Raw genomic sequence first — 23,456 nt, 5'->3', positions numbered from 1 at the left:
ATTTAAAATGATGACAACTGGAAAGTAGTTTTTGGAACAGAAATGACATTCACAGGAATTTGGAAGGGCTTGTATGAAGGGATATACTGCTTAAACCCTCTTTACTCTTAATGAACTGCTAAGATAGCACAGCTGAGCTATAGAGAGAGGAATGGCTGATTTCTATTCTATACATCATAGTATTTTAAGGAGTTTTGCATAAATATAGATACCAATAGCAATCAAATCAAACAAATTCGTACTATTTTATAAACAAAGTGAGGGGTTTTTTAAGATGTTTGATTATTATTTCCACTGTTAACCATAAGTATAAAGAATATACAGATGAAAAAAGACTATTGGTAGCTTTGTACAGCTCTGAAAAAGAACAAACTTTATGTGCATAATTACAATTTGAAAGAGAAGAATGAAGTCCCACACCAAATGCTGAACTGAAATAAGCCAAGGTTACCTCTTGCACATAATCGAATAACCTCCAACCTCTGTCCCCCAGACTGAAACACTGCACTCTGCATTTTGATCAACACCTTCTTGGCAATTTCCCTTCTCCTGACCAACAAACCTAAACAGCCAGAGCCAGAAAAGAAGAAAGCTGATGGCACTGCTAAGCTTACCCACAAACAGGTCCGTACTCCGTTATGAGTTTTGTATGGTTTTCCCAAAAGCCCTGGATGAAATAAAAATAACAATGTATTTTAGAATAGTACTTAACAGAAACTCTATTATACAGTGTTGCTAACACTCATGCCAAAGCTTTGAACCTCAACTAGGACAACCACAGTATTGACTCATGACCTCATCTTACTCTCATTGTCCAGCAGTGACAGTAGAGTCTAGAAATGATGGCTGAAAAAAAATATCCCAACCCCAAAAAAGACCTGGAAAGCCAAGAAACATGTTTTCATCGGGGTTTTACACTTCAAAATACGTTACCATGCCATGATTTACTTTTTCTTTAAATCTTATTTCATGATTATTGTCCTGGCTCTTAATTTTTATTTTTTTTTCTGATATGTGTGTGTGGATGGAAAAATTGACAGAGAAACTAAAAACAGAATAAATATATTATTTACTACACACAAGTGAAACACAGGGAATCTGGAAAGTTTGTCTTGGTTTGGTTTTACTTATATCATTGTTTAAATATCCCAAACCTGCAAAGTTGGAGTCTAGCATGAGGCAATCACCTGGGACACTCTGCAGAATAGTAAGCAGATTAATTTTAACAAACTTCTAGAACTTTACTGTGCTTCATTTTCATAATTGATGAAAATTGGTATCCATTTATCTAAATAAACCTGCCACTACACTAAATAGTTAGTGGCCTAAATGAATTAAAATTGATTAATCTGAAAGGTATGCAAAAGGTATCCCCAAAAGTGAATATAATCTGTTTTAGCAAAACTATGATATTTGAGAATCGTGTTGCATTGTGTTTGTAACTTGTCCATGGGAAAAAAAAAACCCCAACACATCTGACTGCATTAATCTGCATTTATATTAATTCAAGAAAGACTACTGTGATCTATCTTCATTCTTCAGAGAAAATTCACTAACAAAGTAGAACACTTCTGCCTCATATTAAATATTTCTTATTTTTTTATGACACACTGCAGAATATTAGCTCGAACAACATGAACTATTGTAAATACATTAACCACAGACATAAATAAAGAAGATCATGTAATGTGTGTATGCTTTGGGAGCATTTTACTAACACTAAGCAAAAGAAAACCTAGTAACCAAACGTAGTTACCTTACTTATCCCTCTTGGGTGCTAACTTATCATCCAAATTAGCAAAGCACTTGCCACCACCTAGAGTCCTTCTCTTAGAGAGACCTTTAATTGATTTTTGTATTCTTAACTGAGTTGTGCTTTTTGCATTTTTTTAAATCCTGAACTTGCAATATGTTTACAGGATAATACACCTTCAAGAACTTCAGGTTTTGTTTAAGCTACAAAAAGCTGAAGTATATCTGGATGGTTAAGAAAACATACAAAAGTTAGAAAAGAGGTGGTTTAGATGATTGCCTGAAAAAATACATGTTCTCACCTGAAAAATACTTCACTGTTAAGGTAAGCAGAAAAGCCTCATCCATTAGCACACAGAAACCAAGGCAGTTATTTGTGATACCACAAATACATACAGCTAACTCAAAAAGGCTTCTATCTGCAGACACCAAGGTGGGGTGGGGAAGGTACACATGCATTCACACCAATCTGCACTTTACTACAGTGATACTTCTGCAGTAGTAGGATTTCAGCCTGCAATTGCTGTGATTTCAGCATGACAACAAAGATTGCCTACTGCCTTCCCCTGCTGATGCAAGGGGAAACGCTGGGCTGAATTTCCTCCAGAGCTCTTCTCCAGGCAGCCATCTAAGCCTGAGTAAAGCAGGCTCAGCTCACCACTGCAGTCTGACCACTCTGCCTGGGAGAGTGACTCCAACTTTCGCAAACACAGCTGACATTGACAGCCACGTCAAGGCACCAGCCTGACACGGGGCACTGCTCCAGCTTGTTACGGGGCAGAGTCAAACACACAGGGTGCAAAGCACTGCTGGATCACAGTGCTACCAGCTGTGTGGGGCAGAGGGACTTCCAAGTTCTGGGAGATGATGCCGAATCAGGTCTGGCCTCCAGCCCACTTTCCTCCCAGCCTATACACATAGGTATTACTCTTGCTGTGAGCCATCAGGATATTAACATTTACAAGAAGCCCAGGTTTTAAACAATTCAGTGAAAAAGCCTTCCAGAAAGCCAGCTTCTTGGAAGTGCTTCTCCTGACTCGCTACAGTAACAGGGGTCAGGCAGAACACATTTCAAGTCACGTCTGTTAACCAATAACTGGTTTTCCACCTCCAGGTCTTCTAAATGATTGCATTGGCTTAAAATTAACCACGCTGTTTTTCTTCCCCAAAGAGAGAAGTACAAGCCTGCAGGGTGAGGGAAGGGAAGGAACTGAAAAGTAACTTGGAGAGATCTTGAGAAAGCATCCTTGAGAGTAAGGAAAAAAAAAAAGTTATCTAAACTCCAGGACACTTTCTTACATCCTGCAACATGACACACACATGCACATCACTGCCTGCTTCTGGGGTCCACCCCCAGGACCCACTACTGTCCTGGTCCCTTCATAGGCATGGTGAGCACCCAGGAGCAGAACTCATCTGTCTGATTTGGAAAGACAAGAAAACAGCACGTGCAGACCCCTGCAAGACTGCGATAGCCAAAGCATGGGCAAGGCAGAGGGAACATGTGCATAGACATCCCTCATAAGCCAAGACATGCCTCTCAGCTGGAAGAATATAAGATCATATGAGGGCACTCACATTTCTTCTCAACAGCCATGAGGAAAGCCAATGAACCTGTAATGGTTCCAGTACACAGTGAGGGGATATGCCATATCTGTGTAGCTCTGACAGTTTTGCAACATCATTCCTGAACACAGCTTCCAGTAGACAGGTACCTTGAAAACGTCCTCCTCCTATGAGTCATGTTTGAAGTACAGAAAGCCTCATAAATGCTTTTGGTAACTTATTTACACTAGCTGAGGTCGATCTGCTCCAAGGCTCATTATTGCAGGTTTGTTCAGGTTTATAATTGCAACTGTACTTAGTACCCAGAGGATAACTAAGCATGTGGCCACCAGCAGCAAATGTTTTGCAAGAAAATGGAGGTAGAGACCTCTCTCTGACTCAAGATCACCCCACAAGGAGAAGAAGAAAAATCAGAAATACTGCCTGATAACATGCATCCAGTGGCTTAAACAGCAATGAGACAGGAGCTATAATGAAGCAATGAGGGGTTAGGAATAGGATAATCAAGAAAAAAAGGAAATATACATATTCTGATTTTTTTTTTAGGAAAACATATGGAAACTGGAAAGCAAAACAATATGCACGGTGTTATGAGATGCCACCATGTGCATCAGGAAAAATTGTAGTACATTAAACAGTCACTTGTAACAATAAAGAGTAAAAGCACAGTCAGTAATGCTGTTCCACATCAGAAAAATCACTTATTTTTTTTTTTTCTTTGTTTGGAAGCTGCAGTATATGAATTGTCATCAACAGCAACTCAGAAAAGGGTTTGGGCGGGGGAGACTTGCTGCACATGGCTCCTATAGTGAGGTACCAGCCTGATGACAGCCCATTATCAAACAGGATAATGCAGGAGTATGAAAAGCTTCTTTCCCTGAAGAAAGTATATTTTACAGCATCTGGTATACCATGGAAACAGCAGCTCAAGTGGGCTGACTCCTGCACACCCAGAAGGCTTCTTTGTTTACATGGCTGGCAGTTGCCTCCCTACAGGGAACGTGCATTCTCCCCTTCCTCTGAGCATGTATCATCAGCTGCATCTGTGGGCAGAACCACTCACAAGGCCAAATCCTGCTCAGAGATACAGGTGCAACCCCTGTGGAAGGGAACAAGATTTGGGTCTGCATCAGCCAGAGCAAAGTCTGGTCAATGCCAACCATCTATTTTGAGATACCAAACATTAAGGCTTCAGCTTTAGCAGCACATACATGTTTCTTCTTCAGAAGGCTTCAGAAAGGATTCCTTTGGATCAAATATCCAATTTCCTTTTTCAGTAGATTCTGCCACTTCAAGAAGGATCGTTCAGCAATTTCCTCTTTGTTGCGTATTCACCTTGCTAGCGCCTCTTAGCAAGGAAAAAATCTGCAGCAGTCATCTTCCCTCCTTGCTGAAAATGGATGTAGGCACTAAGCCACAGTTTTCAGAAAGAGGCAGAAGTACCATGCATTTTGTTCTTTGGGGTATCTAACATGAGGCATATCCAACCTCTTCTTATTAGTTGGTCAATACCCTTCCTTCAAGGTCTTCAAGACCCGCCTGGACATGTTCCTATGCGACCTGATCTAGGTGAACCTGCTTCTGCATGGGGGTTGGACTAGATGATCTCTAAAGGCCCCTTCCAATCCCTACCATTCTATGATTCTATGAATATCCGCAGGTCTCCTGGCTGAAAATGGGGATTTAAGTGATGTGAAGCTTAAGCTCAAGCTAAAAGTAACCCAGACTGCATGGAGGATGTATTTTAACATATCAGCCTGCTGTAGCTGGAAAACAAATAATGGTTTATGAATTTAGCTATAATCCTTAAGGGTCACTAGGTAAAGTGGTTTGAAGAGGGCCACAAAGCTGGATCCAGCAGATGTATGCTACTGACAGGAACTCAAAATTTGTGCTCCAAAAAATGTGACTTCCAGAGTGCAATGAGGGTAGCTCTTAAATTTTTTTATGTACTGGATGCAACAAAAGCTCCTGAGCTGTGTAGAGATGGATGTAGTACACCCATCAAAATCCACTGCAAGTGGGAAACATTACCCATATGAGGAAAGCCAAGGCAAAAAGACGTTTTTTCTTGCCCTTTCTGAAAAGCATCACTTATTATCTAACGTCAGCCATTTCCCAAGACAGACTAGATTCACATCTGTGACTCAGAAGCCAAAGATGCCACAACCCATCACTAGGCCCATACGTGCTCCACCGTCACCACTCTGCAGTCAGACATGATACTCTGTTTCACTGTGATATTAATAAACACAGCATCATTGTTTGAGTGTACACTTCACATCAAGAGACAAAAATCTATACAGTTATTTATGGTACATAATACCACTGAATGACATTTCTGGATCAGATTTTTAGTATTCAATGGACTTCACATATCTTTCTTCCTTAGACTACCTGGAATAAAAACCCGACTACTAACAAACTAGTGCCAAACATTTAATTAAAGCAATCTTGTATCAAACTGCATACCACTTCGAAGGAATGACCTCAGACTGTACATCATCTCCAGTAATAATCCTTGTGAAAACACCAGGATGCCAGCATACAAGAGGAGGAAAACAGCTTGAACTTCTAACCAGCCTGATTCTGAGCCATGTACATAGTTTGTCTCCTTTGATTGTTACCCTTAATGGCTGTCCTCTGTGTGTAATTTGGTTTAATTTATGTGTATGCCATTTCAGATTTTAAAAAACACATATAGTCCTTCTAAATTTATTAAAAGCAGCCTTCCTACCCTTAATAGTTATTAAGAGAGGTTAGTGTTATGTAATTAAATTAATCCTCATCTGTAAAGGCTAATTAACTGAACACTAATTAAATCTGCATATGAAAATTTGGACAATGTGTTCTCATTACACAATTACAAAAAAATTACCTGGACTAAATACCAAACAAATTGTAAATTTTCTCCTTTACCTTCTCAGGCTTTTAATAAAAACTAAGTGGGTAGGTTTATTTCTGTGTGCTGTATTAGCCCTAGCTGTCTGGAACAATGAGATGTCATATCACTGCAGAAACTGAAAGATGGTTGTTTCCCCACTTGCACAAGTTCTCCCCTTCTCTCTTCCCTTTCCCTTTCCCCACACCTTTCATTACCCTCTTCTCCTCCTGCTGTCTATCACCTGCCCTGGTCAGAGAGGGCAAAGGCTCTTGGGATCAAGTCATATCACCCAAGAGATCAAATGGCGTCGAGATAGCACCCTGATGGATCATGTCACCCAAAAAGGTAGGATGACACAGCACAAATCAGTCCTGCTGATTCATCATCCCAAAGCCTGCATGCAGCCAGATGAAAGCCACCAGGGCAGTTTTGGCAGAGCTCTACCCTTTCATGCCCAAAGACCACTTGACAATGAAGTCCGACAGAGAACACAGCCTCATCTCTTTCTCCTCTGCCTTGGTGTGCATGAATTATGAAAGCAAGACATGTTTTGGGCCCTTTTCAGCCTTCAGACTTTTTTTGAGATGTTTACAGCTTAAAATAGTTAGGATTCCAAGCAGGAATTAAGAAAAGCACAGCATCTTTTCTGGTATTTGCTGTCTCTCTCCATTAACCAGGTTAATGTATGATTCTAAGAGGCTGGTAACTGAAGAGTCGGCAGGAGGGAACAGAAGCCAAGTAAGTAAATACATAATTGCAAGACTGACCTCAATAGCATGCAAGATTTCTTAGTCCTCAGATTTTCTCACAAATCCCACCATATGCTTTTAACATTCGAGTCCTGAGCACCAGCACTGCATAAGTGGCATAGCTGGACAGAGCTGCTGCAGCCAGTTAACAGTCACTCAGGCACCGCTTCTGGCCCACCAGTAACAACCTGCCACCCTGCCTCACAGCAAACACCTAAAGGAAGGAGGGTCAGAGGAATGGGGAATGGAATATGATGCGTGTTATTTTTCTTTGGAAAGATAAGACTTCTTCTAGATGACGGAACAGTGGAAGATGTATACAGACTTTAGTAACATATTTGATCTAACGTCAGGCAAACAGTCGTCACACCCACAAGGATGAAGATCAGGATAAAAAACAAGAGATGGTAAACAGGCAAGCTGTAGGAAAATTAATATGGGCTGAGTTGAAAGGAAAAGTACAGACAATAAAGGAGGAAGTCCATAGATTTTTCAAGGGTCAGTCTTGGGATTAATCTTGTTCAATGTTTTGAGGACTGCCTGGCACAAAAACCAGACGGACTTTAGTGGTGTATGTTCATGGTTGTGGGTTGAAAAACAGATTCTTTCCTCAGTGGGCAATGAGATTGAGTTTGTCATATTAGAAGACTTGGATGACCTTAAAGAACCTAAACAAATGAAACAGAGTCTTTAGTTGAAAGCAAAGATTCATGCCCTTACAGAAACTATGTTAACTCCAAGAATTTCTGCAGTAGTAGATTATTGTTTGGAAAATAACAGAGAAGGGAAAAACCTGCATGGACACATCAACCACATGATAATGATGGGGAAAAAAAGTATGATGGAAACTACAAATGTAGAATTATCTGGGATATGCTTTCTCTGGAATGCTGCATGCAAATCTGATGAGCCACGTTCAAAAGGAATGAATTAAAAATGGAACGAGTGGAGAAAAGGGGTACAAGGATCCTTAGGGAACAGAAGGCCTGTCTTACAAGTAGTAATTAGGAGAGTTCATTTTAGCAAACCAAAGGTTCACTTTAGTAGACCAAAGGGAGGAAACATGCTTGCTGTCTATAAATGTACTGGGAGTAATCACTGGGGAAGGAAAAATATCTATTTAATATAAAGGCTTACATTGCTAAAAGATCAAATGAGTATAAATAGGCCATGGATAAGTGTTACTAGAAATTTGATGAAAATTATTGACAACAAAGTAATATGATTTTAGAATAGCTTCCCAGTCAGAACAGTTGGGGCAAGAACCTAAAGGAGGTTTTTGAGGCACAGAAGATGTGTATACTTCATAAAAATGGAGTGTAGGATAACTCAGTGATCTATACCAGCCCTGCAAGGTGATACACAGACACTTCCAGAGTACAAGGAGACGCCTCTCATGGAAAAGATTTACTGCACCTTCATATGTGCATGCTGCATTCACACTTCTAGTTATTTCACTTTAACTTTCTAAAGCATTCCTACACAGATATGGCCTCGTACATTAATTTGGCATACTGCAATGAGATTCTCGCATTCTTTTTGTATTTCTGTTTTCAATCTCATTTCACTTTGCAGACTTCATTTCCACAACATCTCTGGGACATTAAGTGCCCATCTGTCACAGGTGGGGAGTTGGAAGTACACAAGATGAAGCAATTTGCCAAATGCCACACAAGAAGTCAAAGGTGGAGTCAGGGACAATTTGCAGATATCTCAATCCTGCTTCTTAGTTTCTTACAAAACCATTCTTTCTCTGCCACAGAAACAAAATATCAACAAATTCAATATATTTATGAGCTTTCAGACTTATTACATGCTTTAAGCTTTGAAAATAGGCAAAGGGAAAACAACCCTACATACATAAAGCCTTAATTCTAAAATGCTTTCAATAGAGGGAGGTCTTTTCCTCAACCATTAGCTTAAGATTCAATTACTCTTATCATAATATGCATAGCTACAAATGTAATTAGTCATAAAATTATCCAGACCCTCAAATTACTCCAGCTGCTGTATTCGACTCCTTGATTCTTGCAATGACGAATTCTCCAGACTGATTACACTGGCTAAAATAATATTTCTTTTTATCTGCTTGGAAGTTGCCTGCCATTAGCTTAGACCTTGTTTATATTTCCTGTAGAGCTATAATTGCAACCTTACTATTTTTATTAGGACTATTGTCTAGGTAACACTTAAACTTGCTAGGACCTTATTTTAGTTAATAGTAAATGTCACAGAAGACACCTATTCAGGCTTCTAGGAACCTTTATCAAAAGCAGAAAACATGTCATTATGAAGACACGTACAAAGAGAAATACAATTTGTGCAATGTGTGTTCATGAAAGGCTCCATATGAGGTCTTACAGACTCAACGCAATTTCTGATCCTGTGATAAACATATATTTATAATAAGTCAAGAAACTGGAATAAAAATATAAAGGAAGGATGGATTTTTTTTCCCCCTTGAACATGTAATCTCCTATAAGTTGTCTTCTTTCCAAACTGAGTGTCATTCTCTCCTACACAGTCTTTTCTTGTACATAATTCCACCAGATCGCTAAACATCTTTGTTGCCTTTCTTAATATTACTACATCCTCAAATTACAACAGGAAAACAGAGAATTACAGTGCTCTCTATAGGAGGGAATTCATTGTGCAGCAGAAGACCAGGGCAATGAGTGTTTTCACTGTGTGCCCAATATCTCTCAGATGGATAAGCGTAAGCATTCTGCACATCTTACTAACAGTGAATGAATTTTATTAGTTTTTCTTTGCTGGGCTCCCTTAAGGGAAGCAAAGCAGTAATTACATAATTTAAAGACATTGAAACATCGTCTTGTAAGATGGACACACATGCTAGCTAAATCTAAGGCAAACAAACATTTTAGGAGTACTCCGACAAGACAGCACTGTTTTAGGGGGCAACAAATGGTCATTTGTAGAAATGTAAGTTGACTTTTTCCCAAGAAAGAGAGACAGAGGCTCTCTTTATTTTTCTCCAAGGAGTTTCTCCACTTCTGAAAAGTTCCACACTCCTCCTCAGATCCATCAATAGCAGATTACTACAGACTAGGAAAATGTCCTTTTTAAAGATAAAAGATGCTAACAGATCCCAGTGTACAATAGGCTCTCAGGTGCCAGAGAGTGCAAATTGACTTTGAAACAAGCACTGGAAAAATTACATGTCCATGTCTAATCATGCATCTCTACCTACAGAATTAAGATGACAGTGTTTAAGATTTCTTTTCTGATGCAAGCTCTGGGCTATCTCATATTGCTTAAACTCACTAGTGCCTAAGTGGATACTATTTAAACAGGTGGGTTTCAAGTAAACCTCAGCTTTAGGAAGATACATTACTCATTCAGTGGGTGATAATACCTTGGACTCTTCAGGGACATTTCCCTTGTACAGTACTAGAGGTCTCTACCATTGCTTATGAACTGATTACAAAATCAATGCCACTTAATTATTTCTGACCATCAAATTTGAAACGACAAAAAATACATCTGAAAGAACTAAAGATTACCACAAACTTCATCTGTGTTCAGCTCCCAAATTTTGATCTTTATTATGATGACACTAAGACACAAAACAGTGCCCAAATCAAAGCATCAGGCTGCATACAGACTACTCCATCAAGGGAGGAGACTGGAAAGTGCATTACATGTGGCAGACATTAATCACGCCACTTAATGCATTACTGAAAGATACAGGACTATTTCTGTATCTTAACATAGCTGGACAAGACCAACTTCCTCTTGTCTAATTCCCACCTTGTATGGATGCAGGCTCTCAATCATGAAAGGAGAAAAATGTCTCCATAGATTGTACTGGTCTCTGATGCAGAACAGAGCATGCTGCTATCTGTAGCATGGAAAGGCAAGGCATAGGCATGACAGGTCCCATCTTACTACCATCTATCACGTGGCACCTCCATAAAAGCCACAAGGCTAAAGGCAGACAAGTCAGCTTGACACACACAAGCCTTGAGGTGAGCCCATACATTCAGCAGGGCACAAGAGAGCAAGTGGCTGGCTGCTGAGCTACAAGCATCTTCACTGTAGCCATGTGAACAAACACACAGCGTGCTTTATCCTGTTTCCAGATAGACAGTCCACCAGGAAGAAGAGATGACCCTAAACCACTATGGACAGAAAACTCTTGTAAATTCCTGTGCAGAACAGAACAGTATTATCCCTTTGGGAATAAGAGAAGCTGCAGTCACAACAGTCACGTCACACCATACAGTTGACTCTTCACCTATCTTAAAATAATTATTCCAACAAAATCTCCTGGTTTTCATAAAGTAATTTATTCTTCATGTTCTGTCCTGAAGCCAAACACCATTTAAGACTCAAGCCACCTATCTGGTAGCTGGTAGGATCCAAGCATGGAAACCAGACACACTAGAGGGACATATCAAGCCACCCTGGAACAAAGGATTAGGAAGAGATAAGTGCCAACCCCTTGCATGGGCTGGAGAAATGATTATGGAGAACAGTAGGAGCTGAAATAGCACAAGAAAAATAAACAGGAGGGTTACAGTGGAAAGAGAATTCAGGACAGCTCTAGGGATCAGCAAGTCCAGCACATACGGTGAGCACAGGAGATGCCAAGCAGGAGCACAGTCACAGCTTCAACTGTGGCAATTTCAGACAGAGAAGAGACTGAGTTTTGGAGATGGGGATTGGAGTGGTTTGTGTCATTCATGTCTCTTTCTAGATGGTCACTCAGGGAATGATTCTGCAGCAGCATCAGAAAAAGCACCCCATCAATCCATATAGACTTTTTATTTTAGTGAATGATGCTGCACACCTGCAAAACCAGATATTTTCCAGACAAACTGATGCATTTAGCTGTCCTTTCATAACTGCATTCATCTGCACTCAAAAAGGAACGAGAGGCTTAGTACCCTCATTCAGTACAATGGCTACACAGAACTAGATGTTTTGGCACAAGGTATGAAGACAAGAACAACCACCGCTCCTCCCTCTCCCTGTGAACTAACCACATTCCCAGGAGATCAGGCGACTTGCAGAAAGTAACCACTGCCTTGGACAGAAAACAACTTTTCCATCGTACTCTCCCCGTAAACCAACAGCTTTAATGGACTACAGATGAAAACAGCAGCAGGGGATAACAGCACAATCAAACTCCTCACGAAAGTGTCATCTCAAAAAGAAAACTGTGAGTGCTTGCACTGCACTGCACTTCTTATGTACACAATATCAAAGTGCCACCACCTATAGAGTTCAAGGTTTGCATATTCTTGGCTCCAAGATGGTCACATATTGTAAATGGTAGTTCCAAAGCATGGGCATTCTCCTGGGAGTACTCAAAGAAAAGGGCTTGTCTGGTCAACGGTAAGAAATCAAATTATGGGCCAGCTGAAAGACAAATTCTGCCCAGAAGTAAGAATCAAAGTCATGTGATGCACTGTTAAGAAGGAGTGCTAAAAGTTTAACCTGTCTGACATCAGTGTTTGTCCCACAGGAAAAGGGCTGGAGGAGTGACCCTTGCAGAATGTGATATCCACTCATGCCCTGGTAAGGAAAGGGGCATCCCACCATAACAGTGAGCATAGTACAGGGCACTCTACGAAAGCCATGTAGAATCTCCTGCTGGTGCAAGATTTGGAAGCAGCCTACTCTCTGCTGGCTACCTCTAACCCAGCCCTCACACAACAGGTATATCAGGAAACAGTGGCATGACCAGACTCCTGATCCACTGCCAGGTCTCTGAGGGCTTTTACAGAGACAGGACAATGCAGGGGATGCTTAAACTTCAGAGAATGAACTTGATTTTTTTTGACCACTCTAAAAACTTGGCCTCTCCATCACAGATTTGGGTTAGCTCCTTTTTTTTATTCAAGATCAAAATTACATAGTTGATCTGGAAGTGAAAAGTAAGATATGTATGAAGAGTGTATCTATCTATTCCTCGGTCTCCTCTGATAAAAATTCAAGCTACAGATGTTATACACACACTCCCCTGCTTACATGTAAGAACATATATATTTATTCCTAACAACTTCAGGTTACTTATATGACAATGCAGGATGCACAAGAGAATTGGGTCCTTCAAAATATAGGCATATATCAGACTATATGTGGAACAGGTCATTTCTAGAGGATGACAGATGAAGTTCAATTAAAGAAACAGCTTTGAAGCGCTGTCTTTAGAGCAGGGTTCCTCTCTCCCACAAATAATTAACACAGTAGCTGGACATTTAGTTTTGTTAGATGTCAAAATCTTTGTGCCTTGTTAAGAAAGATGCAGCAGGAGGAATGTTAACGGCCTCTTTTTACAGTAGGCAGTTGTCAGAGGAGGTGGGAGAAAACCAACCACATAGAAAACAATTGCCAATTTGTGGTCTTGACCATTTAAAAACGGATCCCAAAATAGTCTGCTAAATTGTTTCACCCGGAGCAAAATTACCCATGAATACATATGCATGCACACAAAAACAGCATCTCTTGACGCAGTGCTGATGGTGACTGCAGTCAAGGAAGAAGTGTTATTGCATTCTACATTGTGAAAAGACCACAATGCAGTAATTATTCTGAAAGGATTTCACAAAGCACAATTATTAAGCTAACATTATCCCGTTATTGTTTGTTGCTATGGAGATAATATAATCAATATATTTTCTGGATTGATTTTTTAATACTACTAGCACATTGTACAATATAGCAAGATTTAACTCAGTGCATTAACTGGTTTTAGTTTATGATTGGCAAAGTCTTGAGGCAGTAGATTGCAACCCATATCATGCCTATTATTCCATCAAGACACTTAATGTCTGCTGCAAAAGCAAGTTTTCCTCGTGGAAAATGAGAAAAAGGATAACAAATTTCTCTGAAGAGAGGCAATCTTTTAAGCATGAATTAAACACTTATTCCTATTTTTCCTAAGCCAAACAAAAATTACCAGACTGGCTACAGAAGTGGTAGAAAAGCAAGTTGTGTCTGAATTCTCAATTTAGGATGTCTACTTATTCCAGTGGGGATATTTTGAGGCACTACCCTCCTCCACTTTGCCAGCAGCGGGCTCTGAGAAGGTGTCAGCAAATGCAAGACACAGCCTTGCCACCGCTTCTTTCTGCACAAGTCTGGAGGAGTCGATGGCTATCTGCTTCCGTGCTCAGCAAGACAGCAGGCACTCAGCCATTGGTCTGAACAGATAGCGAAGCAAAACTGTTATAGTCACAGCCCTTGGTCTCCTTGCCCATAAAATACTTCCTTTCTTACAGGTCTGCCTCGGTAGACGAAAAGCTTTCAGCAAATCAAGTGACAGCTCCAGTCTTAGGACAGTGGTGAGTCTGCCCAAACATGAGTCTCAGATCTTTGCAAGCAACTTCAGTACTGACACTGATGTTTCAGCCTGTTGCCTCTCCTAGGATGACCATGGACTTGTCATTCTGTAGGGTCTCAAAGCCTTTTAACAGATATTTGCTAGAATTGTCCATAGAAGCGTTTCAACAGGTTTTCCTCTCCCATATGGCCATATTGTGATAAATTACCTTCATCTCAGTCCCAGAGATGACCATATTTTGTCAGCATGGTTTATGCTCAGGCCAAAATTTACAAGTGCAGCATGCTAAACTTTACATAACTAAATATGAGGAGTTCTGGCACCGTTTGAAAGTATTAGCAAATAATACTTTATACAAATAATTTATACAAATGTATTTATACAAATGTATACAAATGTATTTATACAAATACAAAATACTGTATACAAATAAACAAAGCCTATTAACTCCTGAGAACTACATAGTTACATTATTAGGTGCCACAGTGGGGCTTTAGCTGCCTTGGGTTTGACACCAATATATAGGCACTTTGGCCAAAGAGTATACAACCGCTTGCATAAAATGTGAAATTAATAAACATAGTAATCACAGTAATTCCACCTTCTCCCTTTGCTAAAGGCACCAGGCTGTGTGGTCCTGTCTTTCTACGTGAAGTGGGCTGGGGCCAAGTAATGTAACTTTTGGACTGGCTGGAGGGGATACATCAGGAATGATCATTTACAGATTAAATATGTTGCCTATGCAACACATCTGGCCCTTCTGGCCCAAGGGATAAGTAATAGAGTTAGGAATGCACATTCAAAACCCACCCCCTGCAAGACTGCTGCACTAACCCAAGCAGAGCTAAGGCAAGTTTACAGGCCACCACTGCCCTCCTTGCTCTGCATCGCATGGATCATTCTCCTCCATCATATTTCTCAATGATGCCACTTTTATCAAAATGGCTCTGAATTGTTACATGGGAATGTGCCATGGAGCATAAGATAGCACATAGGTAGGGTTGCTTGCCTTCCCTTCTCATTTAGTTTTACATTATTTTATAAAGGGTTTTTCTGAAGGATGTGGCTTAGACATGCAGGTATGATATTCAAATCGGCTACTGTCACACATGGAGCCTTAAAGGACACCATCTCCTAGTTTATCAGTGCAGTGAGGCATTGCATAATAGACATCACAATTTCAAATATGAAGAAAAACTTGTTTTGTTTCAAACCAGGGGCTGCATGCTGTCCAGCACAATGCCTTATCATACAACAGACCAGAAATTCTGAAAAAATGAAAAGCTCATTTAGCTGCAGTCAGTCAGGGGATATCAGTTTTGGTAACAAGAATGCTACGACTACATTCCCAAGCAATCAGTCTCCGTAACACACAGACAGCACCTCTGGTAAATTGGCTGCAGGCCTGGTTTCACCTCTCATTCATACTGTTGGAGTCTACCAGCAAGACTCCCTTCATTTCAGTGGTAAAGTACTAAGACACTACTTAGCAAAAGTGAAGTAATCCACGTGCTACTGCAAAGGTTGAGGCTTACCATACTTTGCTTAGTTACGTTTTGTAATTGCTGTTTATCTTCTTCTAGTCAAAGATTGCAATTTTATTTTTTTAGTTTTAAATTAATCAAGTCATTAAAAAAAAGAAATAAATCATTACTCCACAACACAGAGACTGAACTTGGCTGATGGAGGTTGAGCATATACATAGTAGAGGTATGCAGCAACACGAGGCACGGCACAGAGGCATCTGTCAAGGAGGAATCCTGTCCCTGCCTGGAGCTCAGCTTTGCTAGCCTGGCTGTCCCTGGCCAGTAGTTTGAGTCAGGCTGCTACAGGAAGATACTGGAGTCCTACAACTTCACATACCCAACACAGTCTTATTGGGAAAAAACAAGGGATGACTTTTGTCATGCCATGGTGCAAAAGGCTCTCACAAACGTCCTTCTCCACTCACAACACAGCTAAATATAATTTATCCTGCAGCACTTTGCCCATAATTATGTTTAAAAGTGGATTGAAGGCAGGAGGTTGGAGGGGAAGCCGTCACCGCGTGCTGCAGAGCTCCCTTTGCCGGCTCCACAGCAGCGCGGTGCTCTGGGAGACAGGAGCTGTTCAAATGTTTTGACAGAACGTGCCGATTCCTCGGGAATGTTTTTATTCTAGTCGATGTGCCAATTCTGCACAGATTTCCAGTGGAAAGCAGGCAGACAGTCTGAGTCTGCTGAATTAAAACTACTTCACTACTTCGGAGGAAAGAAAAAGTTGTGTTTACAGACCGTTTTTACTCAATTGGTGACTATATTTGTTTTAGTCAGTTTGTTGGATTGTTTTCAATTTTATGCGGAAGATCCATTTTCTAGCAGGCTCTAAAGACAGGCCAAAAGGCACCAAAACACTGTTGAAAATTAAACTCTAGTAAAAGACCTCAGAGGACTTTTCAGATATAGGTTTCTAAGTAAACAGCACACAGAGATAATCAGGAAAACCCAAGAAAATCTTACACTAAATTAATGATATCCCAACTAGAGCTGCTTAGTCTGATTCTGCAAGAACCCAAACACCTCCATTTTTGCATTTGTGGTTGTCTTTCAAAGGCTTCCTTTTTTTCCTTTTGCCTTAGGGAGTTATTTATAGGGCTATTATAATTTGAGGTCTGGTCTTCTCATGGCAGGTCCTCCATCCAGGAAATGAAATAGCATTAGAAAATAAAATCTCACATTTATGAGGTCTTTGAGATGGTTCCCTGGGGCACTGGGGGAAAAAAAAGGTAGTGAAAAATATAAACACAAATGTAAGTACAAAATAGTTGTATGGTCCCCAATTCTATCTGTCATGAGTTATATGAGACTCCTTATTAAAACAGAGAACCCTAACATAAGGTCACCAGTTGTACATTTTTTTCCCAAAGCCCCCTCATTTCTCTCTTGTGAGTGATCAAGCGCCTTTTCCACCTCACCTTTGCCGCAAGGTGCTCATGCCCAAGGCTGACCTCAGATGCAGAACAGAAAGAAAGATAGCTCAAATGACACCCTTTCTCTGGCTGCCTTGCCATGTGCTTTCCACAACACACTGTATGTTGCAGCATATTAACTGATGAAGGCAGATTTGTTCATTCCTTTGCAAGTTGTCACCTTTGCAAAAATCATGTACCAACCATCCATTTCTTGTTCTTTGTGTGTCTTTCCTATGACTCCTATATCGGGAGCCATAAGGTGCTTTATCCTGTCCAGGGCTTATCTTTTCCTCTCAATATATAGACATAAAAGTAAATAGAGACAAACAAATGAAGATTTTTAGGTTCCCCAGCCCCTTTTCCAATGTGTCCAAAGGGACACTTGTCTCTGAACCCTGTTCTTGGTCTATATCTTTTTTCCTTCTCTTGAGTGGAACGTAATCACCATGTGTAAAGTCACATTCAGCTTCCTCAAACTCCTTAGCTTATCATCACATATGACTTCTCATGGTTCCTGTAGCCCAGCTTTCACTAATCCTACCTAAATCACCTCTGGCATCATGTTGCCTATGAAAAGTTAACAGCTTTGCATATACCCAGCATTGAAAAAAACCATCAAATATAATGCACGGAAAATATGGAAGCTCATAAAATAGTAAAGATTAATTTTCAATTATATTAATGGGGGTTTTGCATACTTTAGTATGAAGACATGTATTAAGAGTCTTTTTAAACACAAAAATATAAGCGTCAATTTCTTTTTCTCTTGCTTTTTATTTTTTTTTTCTTGTCATAGGGTGAAACAAAAATCACTAAACATTCAGTGAGTGAGTTGCTTTTTCTACTTCTATATTTAAAATTGCACCAGTGCAACTGTCCAAAGAACTTTTCCCTTTTCTCTCTGCCTTAATAGAAATCATCTACATCTAATGGAATACTTAAAAAATACAAAAAGGAAGCAGGAAAAATAAAAAAAAAAAAAGGTTAACAACAAAGAAACAAAAAGAAAAGTTAAAAAGTACAAGGATAACCCAAGACCATATCATCTGCATCGCATGGTGAAAACAGTGAAAAATGCAATTTCAAATACTTATTTTTAAAGCACATAGGTTTGTCCATACTTCCATTGAAAAACTTTTCTTTCTCTTGTTTCTTTCAAAAACTCCAAAACACAACAACAAAAATCACACACACAAAAAAAAAAAATCTTGTCAACTCTCAGTCAAACCTGATAAGAACCCAGCTCTGGTTGATTCTGATTTCACATTAGTGTTTACACTTAGACACTTGCTGAGGCTTCTGAGGACATGGAGAACAAGATTAAGTTTTGAACTTTACACCTCTCCAACAAGATTGGCCTTTCTTACCCTTCCATGTCTTTCTAGGCAGCTTGCACTTCTGGATTAAACTCTATAAACATTTAACCAAAGAAGAGCACTACAAAAAACAGTGTTTCACTTCTGACAAATGAAGAGAAGCCCAAGCACTCAGCGGCTGCTTTGCATCTGTCCCATGTCTGCAGCTACTGAAAGCCTCACAGTCTTGCCCCAGTGCCCATCCTGCAAATCCACCTTGTCCTTTCCAGCACTGCATCCATTTGACTAATGGCCATGACTAAATCCCAATTTCACACTCAGTCCCTCTTAGGGAAAGCTACTTTTCATCTCTACGTCCTGCCTGGTGAAGGGAAGTAAGAGAAAGAACCCAGAAGGTGACAAGTCTTACATCCAGATGAAGATACCAGGAGGTGATCATAGAATCATAGTATGGTAGGGGTTGGAAGGGACCTTTAGAGATCATCTAGTCCAACTCCCCTGCAATAGTATGTTCACCTATATCAGGTTGCACAGGAATGCGTCCAGGTGGGTCTTGAAGACCTCCAAGGAAGGAGACTCCACAACCCCTCTGGGCAGCTTGTGCCAGGGCTCCGTCACTCTCACAGTAAAATAGTTTTTTCTTATGTTTAAGTGGAACTTTTTGTGTTCCAGCTTCATCCCATTACCTCTTGTCCTGTTGCTAGATACAATAGAAAAAAGGGATGTTCCAACCTTCTGACACCCACCATTTATATACTTGTAAATATTAATGAGATTCCCCCCTCAGTCTCCTCTAGATTAAACAGCCCCAGTTCCCGCAGCTTTTCCTCATAAGGAAGATGTTCTAGTCCCCTGATCATCTTGGTGGCCCTTGATGCCACCCAAGTCACACTGTAGGCTGCCAGAAGACAGCATACAATGAATACCAGGGATTCAATGACATATGTTTGAACAAGCATCTCTCTGAAGCTTTTTATTACTCATATTAATATAAAGCCTTTCAGAAACCGAGCCCAGCTAGCTGCAGCAGCTCAGACCTGCAGCAGCTGTACCTCCCTACTCTTGGAAAGGGTGGGGAAGTATTTTGCTTGCCACTCTTTCAGGATGGCTTGCTGTACAGAAGGCCAGCTTCTTATTTGAAGAGACGTGCCATGCTATAAAGATTTCTAGAGAAGCTTAGGTTAGCAGCACTTGTAAGAAAACCCTAATGAAAATAAATTGTTATATATTTACCCATATGCTGAGGAGCATATGGCTAATGCATTTAGACACTGCTAATGAAGTTAAGACTCAGCAAAATTTGTTGGCTCATGGATAACAACTGTTCTCAACAAACAATTGGAGCCTGCTATAATCTTAGCATTACAATTGATACCTGGCCATTGTTGTACATACTGGTTCTGCTGCCATAGAGGAACTGGTTTTCAGAATATGGATCTCTCCACATAACAAGGTGAGCAGCATGTGATGCCACTAAACTCCATATTACAGGTAATGTGAGCAAGTTACGACTTCACTTAAAACAACAGAGATTGCTCTTATTCATTGCAGCTCTGAGTTTATTGCTTTTATTTTTAATTTCAAGAACTAAAAGATTGTATTTAGTCCAATCTCATTTCCTCCAGGCCAGTGCCACACTGATGTGACTACAGCCAAAAATGAACAGAAGACCACCATTCCTAAGAAATATTTCTTCTTTTTTTAAATCCATGTGTGGAAGATGATTAAGTTTACTGCAACAGCTACAGGAGTTCTCCTATTCAATCACACCACTACTGTGTTGTTCTTCAAGGTGGAGGTCACTGCTTCTTTTAGGAATCCTACTCCTTGTTTATAATCACATGAATCCTGGAGTCCAAGGTAAGTTCCTGTTTAAGTGATTGTTGTGGTTTGGTCCAGCTAGCAAAGAAGCACCACTACAGTCTCTCTCTCAGTGTCCCCCATTCACCCAGTGATAACATTGGATCTATCTGTATGCTACTACCATTGTAAATACACATTATCTTCATTCTCTTAACCCAGCTACTGTGTAGCATGGCTATTTTGTGTTCACGGTTGCTATATGTAATGCCAGAGCTGGCTTTCACTTAGTACATCCCACTTAAAGAGCAGGCTACATGACAAATTCCAGAGGGTTATGTGATGAACACACATAACCAAAAGACACAACACATGGCAGAATTAGCATACACCATTCTCATGAGCCAGCTGTCATTTTGATGATACAGACCTCTAATCTGATGCATTTTATGTAGTCATTTGTCACTTGCCACCAAATACACATCAGAGAGCAATGACTTTAGTCAAGGATGGAATGGAACAGTAGAAAAGTGTCCTTCAGCACTGTTATCTTGGAACCAGCCTTACTCAGACACCTTCACTTATAGACCAGAGGTCAGACTTAGCATTAATTCACATTCTCACTTGCTTTGTGGCCTCTGGCAAAAAAATTAATCTCCCTCCAGCCTTCAAGCAACCCATTCCATTAAAGACAGCAGCGATACCAGCCTCCCCAAACCTACCACAGAAAGTTACCAGAGAAGTTGCTAAAAGTGTTTCACCATAAACTGATGAAAAGGTAGACCTATCTATTCTAGAGCACCATCTACACCACTTACAAGTGGGTAAAAAGTGGCCAAAGGAGAAGCAAAACAAAGGATTTGTTTACCCAGAAAACAAAGCTTTGCCCCAGACTTGTCCAAAATCACATCAGGAGCACAACAGGAGAGCCTCTTTGCACTTGTTGTGCTGCTATGGAGAACATTGCCCCATTTCCACTCACGGGTAAAGCCCTTCACAAACAACTAGCAATTGTCTCTTCACTTCAGGCAGTGTTCAATGAAGCAGGCAGGAAGCAGGCCGAAAGGAGCCACCAAAAGATGCTTTAAAGACTACCAAAACCAAGATGTTCCTTGTCAATGAAGTCTGCATCTCCTTCCAGGAGCAACTGTTGAGGTCTATAGGAAACATTCACACAGACCTGCAGAGCAAATAGATGTGGTAGCTGCTCTAGAGAGAAGCCACACAGTCTACATGCTATATCTGGTAGTACAAAAAGGACTTCTTTCTTCCCTCAAAGGAAAAACAGATCCAAAAAAACAGTCCAAAAGATCAAAAGCAGCAATGATTCACCCCCTTTTTTCTTCTGTGTAAAACCTGCTGGCTTCCATAAATGCTATTTGAAGTTGATATCGCATTCAGGGATACCTTGCAAGCACAGGTGTCAGAAACATTGACTGCAAAATCATTGAGAATGTTGTATTTCTACAGAAGGGTTTGTAAGGTGTACAGACTGCTCACCACCTCAGGAAGAAGCCAGGTTGAGCCACAGTGCAGCTCCACCTGATGCTCTTCTGAGAAACCAGAAGTCCATCTCTCACTAAAGGGTATAAAGAGCATTCAGTCAAGTGAGAGATAGCTAATTCTGATGTCTTAACTTCCTGCATTGGGTCCCCACAAACAGATACTGCACCAACTTTGTCAAAGTATCTGACACTAACATCTGATCAAAGGAGGAAGCACAGAGTATCAGCTGAAACTAGGAAAAGACACATATTTGAAGGGGAGACAGACTGGCTTTGTAGATGTACGACTATACAATTAAAACCACATCTAACCCCAGGTTTTCTGTCATGTTGCCTACTGTGACATGGATCGGTTTAGATCTGCACCACATGTATTCATGTCACATGAAATGCATTCATGCTTGGGCCTCCTAGTCAAGCGGAGGTTTCCCAGGACATAAAAGAAGACCTGGAGCAGCCTGCAAGGTCTGTTCAGGCAGTCACCAGCCCACAGTGGATGCACACAGCTGACTGGGAGAGATAAAGACAGGTTGGTTGGTGATGCCATGGCTGCCTTTCTGGTTCCACTCAGATAGCTATCAAGTTGCAAAACACCCTCCCTATCCCATTCCTCTTTTGTTTATCTGCACAAAGCAACACAAAACCATATGCAGGTTTTCAATGTCAGTGCAAGCCACATTATTCTTGTAATTAAACCCAGGTCCACAGCCTATCTGAGAGCTCTCTCTCCTCCCTTCCCCTCTTCCCCCCTCTTTGCTCCCCTCACCATTTGCCTCTCTCGAACCTTGTTTGGGTTCACGTGTCATTAAATTCCAGGACAGTAAACACTGCAGCCTCTCTCTTAAGCACCGGCACTCTGCTCTCTAGGCTTAAAATTATACACAGGGTTAATTTCATTCCTGCTTGGACTCTGCCTTTTATTTTTCTTTACATCCAATTCAAAGGATGCTTTTGGCAGATGCATAGTGGAAAAAAATCATGTTTGCTTTCTGCTTCCTCCCTACACTCCCCGTCTCCACTCCCACCCATCAGCCATAAAACAACACAGCCCAGCCAGATCCTAAACTGAAAGCAAGACAAAGCACCCACACAGTCCCCACTTCCATTCAGCAGAAATGGGCCGCTCTGGGGTAGCCCAGGATCTACAAGTAGGCCAGACAGAAATAAACAGAGTAAACAAAGAGTATCCTGTCCGCGCACAGAGGGGCTAAAGAGAGTGATGTCTTTCATTAAAATGCAAGGCAGGAACACAAGCACACAGCCAGTCAAAAGCATCACTGGAGCTTGCTAGGAGTAACAGGAGGAAAGCAACACATGATCATGCCATTATGAAGAACCCAAAGCATATTACCCAACTGTACACAGGATGCAACTGCATATCTCGCCTACCAAGGACCAAACCAAGGCAGCCAACCACACACCTACCACCACCCCAAAACATGAGAGACGTCAGCCCCAAGGCAGCAACAGCGCGGTGCTGCTCTTCAGAAGCCTGAGTAGGGAACAGTGCACACAGGTACAGTACCAGGCGACCAGAACTGTGCAAATGTCAGAGCCAATGACATTTTAAAACAATGTTGCTGCCTTTTTAGAAAAGGGATGGGAAAAAGCACAGCACAGCC

At 40.8% G+C, this 23,456-nt stretch overlaps 1 protein-coding gene across 1 annotated transcript in view; it reads right to left on the bottom strand.

Moving 5' to 3' along the window:
• TBXAS1 (thromboxane A synthase 1) overlaps positions 1 to 23,456 on the bottom strand; it is a 240,619-nt gene that overhangs the window by 159,850 nt on the left and 57,313 nt on the right. Inside the window, exon 3 of the mRNA XM_062011158.1 lies at positions 615 to 667. Coding sequence (XP_061867142.1) covers positions 615 to 667 — 53 coding nt within the window. The remainder of the gene's footprint in view (positions 1 to 614; positions 668 to 23,456) is intronic.

Source organism: Colius striatus, chromosome 1 (assembly GCF_028858725.1).
Source record: "Colius striatus isolate bColStr4 chromosome 1, bColStr4.1.hap1, whole genome shotgun sequence".
Classification (NCBI taxonomy): Eukaryota; Metazoa; Chordata; class Aves; order Coliiformes; family Coliidae; genus Colius; species Colius striatus.
The sequence above is the reverse complement of the archived record's forward strand: the minus strand, read 5'-3'. Positions and strand labels throughout refer to the sequence as shown.